Source organism: Gymnoscopelus microlampas (genome assembly GCF_963454915.1).
Source record: "Gymnoscopelus microlampas genome assembly, chromosome: 10".
In the NCBI taxonomy this organism is placed as follows: domain Eukaryota; kingdom Metazoa; phylum Chordata; class Actinopteri; order Myctophiformes; family Myctophidae; genus Gymnoscopelus; species Gymnoscopelus microlampas.
In genome coordinates, this window is record NC_139947.1 from 33,761,812 (window position 1) to 33,775,327 (window position 13,516).

Here is a 13,516-nt window from a genome sequence, read left to right on the forward strand (position 1 = left end):
TCGCCCCTGTCCGTCCGTCCGTGCTTGTGTCCGTGTGTCCGTCTGTGTACAGCTAATCTCCGGCACCATTGGCCCGATCGACGTGAAACTGTGCACACCACACACACACAGAGCAATTGAGATTGGCTTCCAAAGTTTGCAGGAGTGGCTAATTGTGAACAAAATGCCTCAAATCATGAACGCAGTGTGCGATTGCCGTGAAACTTTTTTTTGCTATTACTCCTGCAGATTCTGTCCAAACATCGTGCAAATCGGTACACATATAGTCATGTCATCAAGAAACACCTGTCCGATTTTCATATTTCATCCTGATTGGTTAAGATTGACTTCTACTACCTGGCCTGGTGGAGACCTGTGCTCCGAGGTGCACATTTTTCTAGTTATTTTTTTACAGGCAAAGCATGCATCATATTCATGCTGTGCAGAAGAGTTTGAAAAACTGATATTGAATCAGCAGACCCTCTGTTAGAAAATAATATAGCCTACATAAAAGAACACAGATGCTATTCCTTTAGCTGTTTCTTTAATCAATACATCTGATGGGTATCCAATACATTTACATTTTCAACAAAAAAACAAAACAAAAACAACCCTAATAACAACAAAAGGACAAACAATCCAAACATTAGTTTCAGCATGTATACAAAAGAGATGCAAAGAAGAAAAATAACATACCAATGAATCATGTGAACAATAACCAAGTATACTGAGATGTTAGTCTTGTTGCATCCATTCAGAGGCTATATTTATACTCCATAGTACAGTGTCGTTTCACTCGTTTGCCAACCAGAACAGATTTTCAAGTTCCGTCATACGATGGAGTATAAATTATACTTTTCAACCTCAGAACAGCTTATTCCCCCTGCCTCACAATAAACAGATGGGAACAGAAACAAACCTTTAGTCATTAATTGGATTTGTTGGGGAAATTTGGTTGCTAAGGTAACTGAAATACAGCTGATTGGAAGGTGGTTTGATGTGTTTGCAACACAAGGGACCCGTAAAGACCCCAGATTGTGTGCACTGCTACAGTATGAATTAAATGTACATGTAGTGCCCTTGATGTGCCATGAAAAGAATCCAGACAACAACAAAAAAGGTATAATCTCTTAAGAATGTTCTGTCAGGAATATCATTATTAATATCATGTCAACATTAAATTCCTTTCCTTGGTTTCTCTGCACGCTGGTACAGTAAAACAGAGCAGTTTGTGTAGTTCTACTGCTCTACTTGAGCAGTAGACTTTTTCAAGTGTCGCACTCTGCAGTTGTAAAGCATTGCAGACATTGATGGATCTTATACTTCAGTGTATTTAGCAAAAAGGTAAATACTGCATTTGTAGTTAGAGATGCCATAGTAGCAGAGCTATCTAAGCCCTCTAAGGAACATGCTAATGGCAATGGCAGTGAATACGCCTTGTGCTCAGTGTTACACTTAATCAAATGTGTTTATTTATTTTTGTTCTAATATGCAGTAACTTTGGAGTTTTCACACTATTCCATATTTTGACACAAAAGGGGTATCTTTTTTAGACTTTAAAAAGATATGAGTAGCCTGATTGAAAAACAACAGCCAGCATTGAAGTAATTACAAAAGAAGAATATTAGGAATGTCATTCCTCTCTCTCTCTCTCTCTCTCTCTCTCTCTCTCTCTCTCTCTCTCTCTCTCTCTCTCTCTCTCTCTCTCTCTCTCTCTCTCTCTCTCTCTCTCTCTCTCTCCCTCCCTCCCTCCCTCTCTCTCTCTCTCTCTCTCTCTCTCTCTGCATATATATATATATATATATATATATATATATATATATATATTGTATATGTACACACACACACACACACACACACACACACACACACACACACACACACACACACACACACACACACACACACACACACACACACAGAGAGAGAGAGAGAGAGAGGTGGGCATAATAGTTTAGTATACACCGTAAAATCCTCAGTGTTCATTTGTGGAAAATGGACATTTGTTCATCATTACTCAGAGATAATCACTCCAGATTTTACTGTGTATATAATATACAATATATACTATATAAAAAACATCCATGTGTGCTTTGCGTTGAGAATCTTGTGATCATGTCAACACCAACAGACTCATGTCTGGTATGAAGCAGCAAACTAGCAAAGTGAAACAGATAAAGAAAAGCAGCGAGGAACAGACAAATATAAAAAGAGTCAAGAATGAGAGGGAAAAGATTACAACAGAACATAATTATTTCTTATATTTCGTCATATCTGACTTGTGCAAAGTTTTTTTATTCCACCTGAGATCAGAGAAAGTACCACTGATGTCTTCCATCTGTTGCTGAATGAGGTCAAAGGCAAACCTTGCCATGTGTAAGCATCGTGACACCTGTGTTTTGTGTAGCCACAACAAGCCAGTTGTTTAGGGCTAAACACAATAGCACTCATACTGTTCTTGTGTGCAGCATTGGCTAAGGTTTACCTGTAAACAGCACTGACATCAAGCGGGCAGTTTGGATTGGTCACAGTCTTCAAATGGAGCCCTGTGGGGCATTACTTCTAAACACCATTTTTACTGGCATTTTGTAACATAGTGCTGCTCATGTTTTTAACAACAAAGCATAATCCTTCACTCCTTTTTAACAGAAAACTTAAACTATGCATGAAAAATGTATGTGTAGATTTAGTTTTTAGTTTTTCTAAATTAAAGCATGACCAGCACTCCAATGAATTATTTCATTTATTGTACATGTAGCACGTTGTTATTTCCAAGCCATTTCTTATAGTAGAGGAGATGATTTTTCTCTAAGAGGAAGTGAACATCACGAGTCTACCAATGTGAGAGGATTTGACTGAGGAGGTGATAATCACGAGCCCACCAACAGATAAACATGATAACAGCTATTCCCAGAATAAGGTTAAAAATACACTGGTGTGTGAGGCTGCTCACTATAAATACCATGACCACCACTGGCTGTGAAATTATCCTTCAAAATAATCCTTCAAATTGAGAAGAAACAAAAATGTGGCTATGAATGTTTGTTCATGTTAGCAGAATAAATTAATTTGCATTAATTTCTTGGGTTGAATCAGGGGGAGATAAGCGAATGGAATACATACTGTACACTTCCGTGAAAACAGATACTATTTTTACCTCCCCAAATACTGGTTTACAATTACTTCCCATATGCTCTTTTTTGGTTGTTCTAGCTGTGCTGCAGCCAAAATAGGAGAGAACTCTAAAATGAATGTTTAGGTTTTCTCATTATCCAAATATTAGTAATAATCGCTATAATTGGCAAACTGACACACTGAATAAACCTTTGAACATTTAATAATGTACGTATAATTATTGAGTCAATTTGTGCAACTGATTGTCAAGGGATGTCTCCAAATTGTGTCTTCAGGTCTCAAAGACAAAAATGATAGAATTCTTGGCACTAGAATAAAGATTGTCAGATGCAGTATATTGGATATCATATCTCTCCTCAGTGTGGTATAAAAAAGAAAATAACAGAACAGAACCTGATATCAGTTTAAAAGAGACTGTGATTCAGTATAGAATGGTAAAGTAATGGTGTGGTTGCATTGTATCAAAATGGACATGGCAACAATGATCTCTCCCAGTCCCACCTCCTACGAAGAACCCACGTTTTAGTGAAATGCATATCCTGCTCAAAGGGGCATTTCACTGATAATACGTTTGAATATATAATGTTGAGTGGGAGTGACTCCATCAGAGGGTTCTGATTACAGTCTTGGCTTCACGGCTTAGACATATTTGCTTTGTGTTTTATTGTTTATTTGAATTCTTTAAATAAAAACACCTTTGTACATTTGAAAATAAATTAGTTCTGTATGCGCAATTTGAAAACAAAACATTTTCATAACCTTTCTTTGTCTAAGCTATAAGCTTTGCTCTTGTCCATGCTATTTTCCCTCTCACACATTATTTCATCAATCTGCAAACAGACCAGACAGATGCAGTGTGCCTCATGTGATAGGTGATAATCACAGACAGGTGACATGTAAATTGCAAATCCTCTTTATTTTTCAGTGAAATGCCCCTTTACCTTTAATTCTTCAAATGAAGATACTATGTTTTGCAGTTCATTGGATTAGTCTTAGTATGTACATGTGCTGTGTTCATCATTCAACACATTTTGGAAATCAGGAGAGAGAAAACGAATAGCATCAATTGCATTACTAGACATGATAATAGACTATCTACAGCGCGGCGGAGGCAGCTACAAATCAGGTACAGTCCTGCAGTGGGTCTCTGATAAGTTCAGCTCATTGTTCAGTTGCTGATGCTCTATAAACTCTGAGGTCTCCTCAAGGATCTGTCCTGGGATGTGGTAGCCAGCTGGTACGTTCTGCTGAACAGCAGAGTCCTGAGGGCCATCGTCTTCTTGCTGTTCTGGGCTAGCCCTGCTGTGAGAGTTACAGGGCTCCAGATTGCACCCAGTACCCTGAAGAAACTGTAGAAAATTCTCCTCTATAGATGCCTCGCGGCTTGGCAGCTGCTCCCCTTCACCAGGGCCGGCGCGCTTAAAGAGGCAAGCCAGGTGACGGCCCAGCTCCTCTCGGATCTGCCTATTTAGGCAGCCGTAGAAGAAGGGGTTGGAGGTGAAGCAAAAATAGCCAATCCATGTGACCACATCCTCCAGCTGGTCCAGGGAGTCATGAGAGGTAGACACCAGGGCTGAGTAGAGATGGAAGGAGAAATATGGAAGCCAACAGCAGAGGAACTGGCCCCCAACCGCCACAAGGACCACAGCAGCCTTCCCCCCGCTGAAGGTCCTTTGAGGGGTGGAGCGAGCCCCAGCCCCACCCAGGCTGGCTGCCATGGTGGAGTGGCTGCTGAGGGACTCGGAGCGCTGGCGCGGGGTGTCCATCCAGGTGGGCATGGGGCCATGATGCATGGCCGCCACACGGGCCACCTTGAACATGTTGCAGTAAACCACCAGGATTATCAGCACAGGGCACAGAAAGTAGATACAGGTGAAGAAGACCATGAACAACAAACGTGTGATCCCACCACCAGCCCAGTGCAGGGAACAGTGCCTCCGGCTGGGACCCAGGACTGGAGGCATCCCTGGCTCTTGGTCCCCTTGTAGAAGCCATCCCAGCAGAGGCAGGGCTGACATGATGACAGCCTTGATCCAGATCCCCACCAGCACCATCACCACCACCCCCACAGTCATCTTGACCTCGTGGCGCATGGGGTGGACGATATAGTAGTAACGCTCCACATTGATGGCAGAGATGGAAAGGATGGCGGCACTGATCAGACACACGCTCAGGCAGAGGTAGCTCCGGCAGAGCGTGTCGTCCGCCAGCACGTGGTCCGACAGTATCCCTAGCGGCATCAACACCAGCGCCGCCAGCAGGTCAACCAGGCACAGATGGAACACAAAGGCGAACTTGCGCAGCTGCGGCGTCTTGGTGATGACCGCCATCACGGCCAAGTTGCCTACCACTGCCAGCACGTCCATGATGAGCATGGCACACAGTGCCAATGTCTGCGTCACGTCGACCCCGCCTCCTCCTACGCCAGGCCGCGTCACGTTCGAGGCATTGGGGTACAGTAAGGCGGGAAGCCAGGGGAGGGAGCCTGCATGAGAGGTGTTCCAGGGGGGGCTTGGTGTGGGAGTAGGCTCCATGAGAGGATGGGATGAGAGGGAGAGAGGCCGTTGACATTCACAGGCCCATCACCCATCCTCCCCTGCCGTGAGGGGGTCACAGACAGACTCAGGCTGAGCTGTCGGTCATAGCATCTGGAGCAGTACAGACCATGGCACAAATGTCTGTCTGATGGAGTGGCTTCAACCCCCTTCTGAAAAGCCCTGGGAGGCTTCACTCAATTCCTTGAATTTTATCTGGCTAATCCCAGCAAAGACATCGTCCAACCACCAGTGTTATCTTCAGATGGGCATGTGATCTGAAACACAGAACATTCCAGTTAAAACATTAAGTATTATTGAAGATTCACAGAGGTCATTGTTTAGATCATACAATATCTGCATGCACAGTACAGTACTGTATGTGGTCTGGCAAACTTTTCTGAAATCATCTATTAATGGGTTTGTCAAAGTTTGGTGCAGAACTAACAGCTGCACCATGGAAAAGGTTTCAAATGGAACTCCATTTTATTGTGGAGCCTATCCTATATCAAAATTGGCTAATGGGAGGGTGGTCTGGCAGGCGGGCCGGCGGGCGAACCACGGCACGTCACTCTGACTCAGACATAACCATAAACAAACCAGATACGCCCATATATAGGCAGGACCACGGCCACGTCACTCTGACTCAGACATAACCATAAACAAACCCGATACGCCCATATATAGGCAAGTCACTATGACACACTGACATCTGCATCTTCAGATGCATAATTTCATGGACAACCAGACCCCCAGGGAAAGGCTAAAAGCACGAAGTGGACCATATGTCCCCTTCACACAGTAAGGAAGCAGACTGGACAAGGAAAATAAACTATGAAACCCAGCATCACTCAGCCCCCTGTGTGGAGTGAAGTGGATAAAAGATAAGTGAAACATTTAGCATTCCAGCTCCATCATGAGGAAGACAAAATGTCATACTGTTTACTTACTTGTACTGATCCCTATCTAGCAAGAGGCAAATTGAACACAGAAAGAAAGTGGGTCATGCCGTGGCGCTTGTAATTCCATATATATCCAAATATACACTCCTGTTTAATGCAATAAGAATGTTTACATCCTTTAGAATATAAGTCACTGTATGTTCACAAGCTGATTGAACAGCTAAGAAAAACAGGCAATTGCTAGGTTGTTGTGGTGAAATGGTGGAGCACACTGCAAAATCCTGAGTGATAAAGGACGACTTCACCGCTTTTCAACCTGTCTTCATATAATTGGTCCTCACTAATACTCATGATAAAATGGTAAAAAAAAAATCTACTCGGTCTGTGTCTCAGAGGAGGGCTGTGGACAGTTCAGAGTCCCGTCTACCAGTGACATCATCAATGGGGAATCCAAGCTAATAGAAACTGCAGGCTTTCTATTCCTGGAAAGTTGCAATGCAATAAAAGAAGCCATTGTTCTCGTGTTAATAAAAATCAAAATAAAAAATGTGAAATCTTGTTGAAAAAAAATCATGCCTAATGATGATGTCACTGGTAGATGGGTTTCTGGACTGTCCAGAGCCCTCCTATGAGACACAGACCAAGTAGAAAAAAATGGTACCATTTTATCATGAGTATTAGTGAGGACCAATTATATGAAGATAGGTTGAAAAGCGGTGAAGTCGTCCTTTAATTTAACTCAGATAGAGCAGTGAATAGTTAAATGGACCCCTATACGGATTGGGTTTATTTAGTTCCATTTGTACAATCTCTGAGTTAAATCAACACTCTCAGGATTTTACTTTGTAGGACATTGCTAGAGAGGAGGGGAGTAAAATGTGTCCCTGGGACCAGCGGTGTAATTGGGAGGCCCCGTGCTGTGTTTACTGTCACAACCTCACCTGGAAGCAACCCCACACACTGCCAAAGCCACGGAGCCAGCACTAAGGCCCTTGGTACATTTCCATACACTATACACACCTGCATGCACAAGTTTTCCATTTCACGAGTGTGACGGCATGATACATCACTGCGAGGCGCCTGTTCTTTTCCTGACAGTTGTGTACTGCCACTGAGCACATGTGGTAGATATATTCAAGATTAAGCAAGCAGCCTTTGTGAAAAAGGTCAAAGGGTAGGAGTAACCCTCAACCCAATAAACAAACCAGATGCCTTGGCTATACAGTTTGCATACAATGGCAGAGCAACTCCCCAGAGGCTTATTCCAATCAGTATTGATCGTTGTTGCTCTCTGGTGTCCAGGGTATCCCTCCCGAGCAGTTTGCGAGTGACCATCATGCAACAGTCACCTACTCAAAGGAACGCCAGAAGTGAAATTCTCATTTCAAAAGAAACACATGATCAGCGTTATACGCATCCCCTTGAGTGATGTGGTCCATTCTCCCTATCAAAGGATCCTTTATTTTACACTGTTAAAATGACGCATGTGAAAATTAGCACACAAAAAAATAATATAATTACAGAATGGCAAATACAGTGAGTGTGGTTAGCCCAATCCAGTATCTTGTTTTCTTCAGCTCAGAGAAATAAAAATAATGAAATGAGGCGATAGGCCTACGGTGTGCTTCACACGTAAAAACAACTAACTAACTTACAATAACTAAAAAGTACATTCAAAGCAGTCGCACATTATCTCGATGTCCACAAGCTCCAAACATTTTTCAACAAAGCATAAAGACTACGGTAGAATACTGGTGGCTGCCAATTGTAAACCATATGACCCTATCATATGCACATGACTCAGTGTTTACTGCCAGGACAAAACTAGCCTGTTGTTCAACTGACCCTGTTTCATTATGGTGCACCTTCACTCTCCGGCAGCCCATGAATAGAATAGTTCATGTAAACAGTATATGGTGTGCAATGGACAAAGCGATGTATACAGCATGGTGTCAGTCTCAGTCGAATCAACACCATCAGCAAATGTGAGGAATCATAATCTAGTTCTATATGCCTTTCACGTGGACAGACCAGGAGGACGTTATGGGATGCTATGAAAACACTAGTTCGTAATCTCATCCCCCTCGTTCAGATTGCACCCATATCTCACTCCCGGCTCCCTGTGTCCCTCAGTGTCCCATCTTCTCATCGCAACATCCTGACGTCCTCCTTACTAAGGTGCCTCCATAGATTGGCGTGTACTGAGTATGTCAAGTGGAGCAGATGTGGTAATATTAAGCAGATGACATACCTCAGTGAGTAGAGGGTTCCTGCTTCCTCCTGCCCAGGTTCACAGTCTGCTCAAGGAAGTGGACCTGTTTTGCTCTCTACCACACGCAACACACACATACACTCACTAGACACACACGTACGTACACACACACACACACACACACACACACACGCACCACGTCAGAGAGATGGGGAGAGAGGAGAGGGGCACTCCTGTGTCTCCACCTCACCTGGTCCTTTCATCTCTTCATCACCCCCCCCCCCCCCCCCCCCCCGCCTCTCTTCCCTACACTGACCCAACCCCCCCCCCCCCCCCCCCGCCCCCCCACCCATCTCCAAACACACAAATGCACAACACACACACCTCCCTGTCATCCGTTCAGGTCTCCGATGCAGGTGGCGCAGGCTGAGCTGGAGCAACACACACGGACCAAACAAAAAGAGGAAGAGGGCTCCTGTCTTCCAGCCTCTGATGGACAAAAGATTTATACACACATGTACTCTTCCTCTCTCTCTCTCTCTCTCTCTCTCTCTCTCTCTCTCTCTCTCTCTCTGTTTCTCTCACACACAAACACAAACACACACACACACACACACACACACACACACACACACACACACACACACACACGCACGAGCACACACACGCACGCACGAGCACACACACACACTCACACACACACACACACACACACACACACACACACACACACACACGTGCGTGCACGCACACACACACACACACACACACACACACACACACACACACACACACGCGTGCGCGCACGCACGCACGCACACACACACACACACACACACACACGTGTGCTGGCTCCGGCACGCGCTCAGGGCAACTGCAGAGCAGCGCAGAGCAGACAGGCAGGCGGCGGACAGGCAGACAGCATCCAGGCTCAATCTCTCTACTGGGTCCTAGTGTCTCACTATCTTTGGATGCCTAGTGGAAGAATGGCTGATGGATTCTGCCTCTCTTACATCTTCTCTTTCTGTCTCTGGTCCTGCTCCCCCCCCCAGTGTAGGTCACACCAGGTCTCACTAACAGGTGCAAAAATACCCAACAATTGGGAGAGAAAATCACCTTTCTAATCTTGGACTCAATGTGTGTAATTATCTCTCTATCTCCTTATCTTGGGCTTGCAAAGATCTCCCCTGCCTGCATAATCCTTGCAATAGGCTTCGCACAAGGCTGGATTATTGATTTGCTGAGAGGAAAGGAACCCTAATGGTTAATGTTAATGAACTGTGATTAACATCTACACTGTAGAAAAGAAAACAACAACAAAGCGCATACGTTTCACATGCATTTGTTCCTGCTTAAGGAATTTGACTATGTTTACAACCCAGTGGACACCATCATTTCCAAAACACCATTCAATTATTTTAAAAAGAAGTACCTAAATAACATCAATCAATATCTTCAAAATGTATAAGTTCCAGTTCATAATGGTTTAAAAAAGTAGTAACAACAAAAGTGATACGAGCAGGTGTCACTTTTTTCAAATGCCAGATTTTACTTTTTGGAATGAAATGCTTTACATTGCAAAAAGGTAATCAAGAGTCATGACAGTGTTTGGCTCCTCAACAGAACGTATCAAAGCTGTGTCAACGCACCAACACACTGCAGAGATTAATTTGTAATCATGCTTTTAATGCTTGTGTCAATAAATTGCATATGGTCATTGTGTTACATCTAATGTCTAGACATAATGTTAGGTTGAATTATTCTATATCATTCAATCTGTATGGTATTACAGTCCCACTGTCCATCTCATTGTATGACTGTCTAAGGATGTTAAGGTGTTAAACGGATCTTGACATTACACATGTACATACGCAATTTGTAAGAATCAATTCGCAAGACTGACATTGTCCCATGAATCTGTACAGTATGTGACATCTTTATTTCATGATACATTCATACAGAACATACAGTATATTTCCTAAGGGATCCATACATCAATAGAGGGTCGGCTCTCAGGCTCAACACCTGCGGTAACACAAACTACTGATTAGGTACAAGCCTGTGAAATCTTTGTTAAGTCAATCGAGAAATAAATTGAACAATCAATGACGTGTCACTGTTAATTTTCTGCATCACTACAGGAGCCATTTCTTCCTTATGGTCATCTTTAGGTATTTTGGGGGATGATTGCAAAGCAAAATCCCCCGTTGTTAATTTAGATTATGATCTAGATTTGATCATTAGGGAGGGCAGGTTTGCAAAAGGGTGGTTCAGGGACAGATGGATTTGAGCCTTTCTTTGGCGACATGGGGGACTAATTCAATAAGACGTCTGTAATGGGAGGTTCTGGCACATGTGACATACTGTACTGTGCCTACTCTCACCAACCCCCTTTTCTCTAGAAACCTATGGTTTCCACATGGGCACTCACCCTACAGTATATAGCTTTCATTTCAATGATACACCAGTGTATCATTGGTAAAGGTCAGTGTCATATTACATTATTTTTTAAATATACTTTCACATACCGCTTCCTCTTTTTCATATAATACATAGGCATTATGAAACAAACTCAGAAATACAGTTTGAAATGTATTTTTCAATGCCGGAAATGCCTTCCAGAAGCTTACAGTGTTGAATTGAATAATAAACAGAATTCTGTCTGATACATTCTGACTTGCGCGTATTTAACCTCAAATATTTTGTGGCGGTCGGTATACAGAAGATCCTTTGTTAGGATATGTGTCCTTCTTATTAAGTTCTCTCTCTCTCTCTCTCTCTCTCTCTCTCTCTCATTCTTTCTGTCTCTGCCCACCATGATCCTCCTGTCTTGTGTGTGTTCGTGTGTGTGTGTGTGTGTGTGTGTGTGTGTGTGTGTGTGTGTGTGTGTGTGTGTGTGTGTGTGTGTGTGTGTGTGTGTGCGTGCGTGCGTGCGTGCGTGCGTGCGTGCGTGCGTGCGTGCGTGCGTGCGTGCGTGCGTGCGTGTGTGTGTGTGTGTTTGTGTGTTGTGCTGTGCGTCCTGTGACTGCGCTCGTGTCTGAGGTGTTGAATAATGACAAAAATAGCAGATACTTGCTCACTCCAGCAGCACCAATCACGAGGGAGGAAAATACAATGGTTTCCATGGCAACGCCGACTTGAGCTTCCCCGCTCGCCTGCGCCTGTGTTCTCTCCGTCCTTCTACCCACAGGAGATAACAAAGTGTACCTCCAATACTCTCTCTCTCTCTCTCACACACACACACACACACACACACACACACACACACACACACACACACACACACACACACACACACACACACACACACACACACACACACACACACATGTACATCATTATTCCAAATATATATTCATTATATTGTATCGTTTTTACATTAGCCTACCATAATCCCACGTGTCTTCCAGTCTGACAAGGTTCTCTGAACACTGTTAAGTCAACTATGCATGCTTACATTAGTTATTTCTGGTGGAAAATTAAATCATTAGGAATTCTATACAGTTTGCTGAGTTGAGTTTCCTGACCCTCATGAGGCTGAATCATGTTTCATCACCCATAGTGCTGATACAATGCAATATTCCACTGTCTTCTCAGACATGAACAATAGGGGGAGCTCTCATATTAGAAACTCAACAAAATGCTACACTTGTAGGCTTGGAAACAAATACCCAGACCATTAACACTTAAAACCGTGTAACTGTGTAACACTATACACATTAATGGTTCAAGGAATGGACCTTTACATAGGCTGCCTACCTCCACGTGTTTTTAACAGCCTTGCAATTCTGTCAAAAAATAAGATATAAGGGATTGGGAAACACACTATAGGGATGCAAATCTCAGACGTCACAATGAGATTAGATTATGATTAAATTGGAAATGATAAAAAAAAAATGCAATATGAAATCTCTAATTTCATCATGATTTGATTTCATACCAATCTGATTAGATTTTTTTTATATGAATCATCCATTTAACTAGGCTACATCAAAATACATTGAATTCACACATATGACGGGATGAACTGATTTAGTTAGTGGAAAATCGACAACAACAAATGATATAGAAGACAGACCTGTAAACCAGTGGGTACTTAGTCAGTATGTGAACATTATGTCTATCCTCCCACGGTCTAGAAGAAAGCTGTCTACCTGCTATGCTACACCGGACCATGGATTAATACTGTCCTTCCTTTATGTCCCAGCATGCACTGCACAGGTAAGGTAGCATCAGAGACTTTAGAACTTTTGGTTTACTTTACTTTTACTTTTGCACGTTGCACATCCTCAAACATTTCAGCCTACCATTATCTATGATTATTATTATTATTCAAACAAGTCTTAGTGGGCCTATGGCTGGAGGGACTTTGGATTGATTGATTGAATACTTTATTAACAGTTTGCAAAAAAGGTACAGTGGTAGGCTACAGATTTATACAAAAGAATGCTAAAAGGATAACCCCAAAAAGCCCAGGGTTTAGTTCCATTGAGGTCCTGTGTATTCAATTCATCGAGACATTTAAAGACAAACAATAATATACAATATGCAAAACATCATATATACTAGTAGTAATAATAATTAAAACAAATTTGCCTACAGTAAAAAGTTGGGGGTCATTTCCAGTGACAAGCGTTTTACAGGGGCCAGTTACACATTGCAGACACCTGTAAGTGCTGTAAGAGCGGTTTTGAAGGAGGGTAAGGAGTCACACTTTTTTTATGACTGTTGGTAGGGCAATGCATTCCACGTTT

At 42.9% G+C, this 13,516-nt stretch overlaps 1 protein-coding gene across 1 annotated transcript; it reads right to left on the minus strand.

Annotated features, from left to right (window-relative positions):
• Positions 1-4,011: 4,011 nt before the first annotated feature.
• On the minus strand, positions 4,012-9,016 carry gpr61 (G protein-coupled receptor 61). Its single transcript, XM_084070218.1, has 2 exons — positions 8,802-9,016; positions 4,012-5,926 (listed from the first exon to the last, which is right to left on the minus strand). The coding sequence occupies exon 2, from the start codon at positions 5,646-5,648 to the stop codon at positions 4,230-4,232; it is 1,419 nt and encodes a 472-aa protein (XP_083926344.1). The 5' UTR covers positions 5,649-5,926; positions 8,802-9,016; the 3' UTR covers positions 4,012-4,229.
• Positions 9,017-13,516: the final 4,500 nt, after the last annotated feature.

Bases quoted from the DNA above. Each gene is read 5' to 3' on its own strand.
- gpr61 (XM_084070218.1), bottom strand. From the start codon at position 5,648: ATGGAGCCTACTCCCACACCAAGCCCCCCCTGGAACACCTCTCATGCA.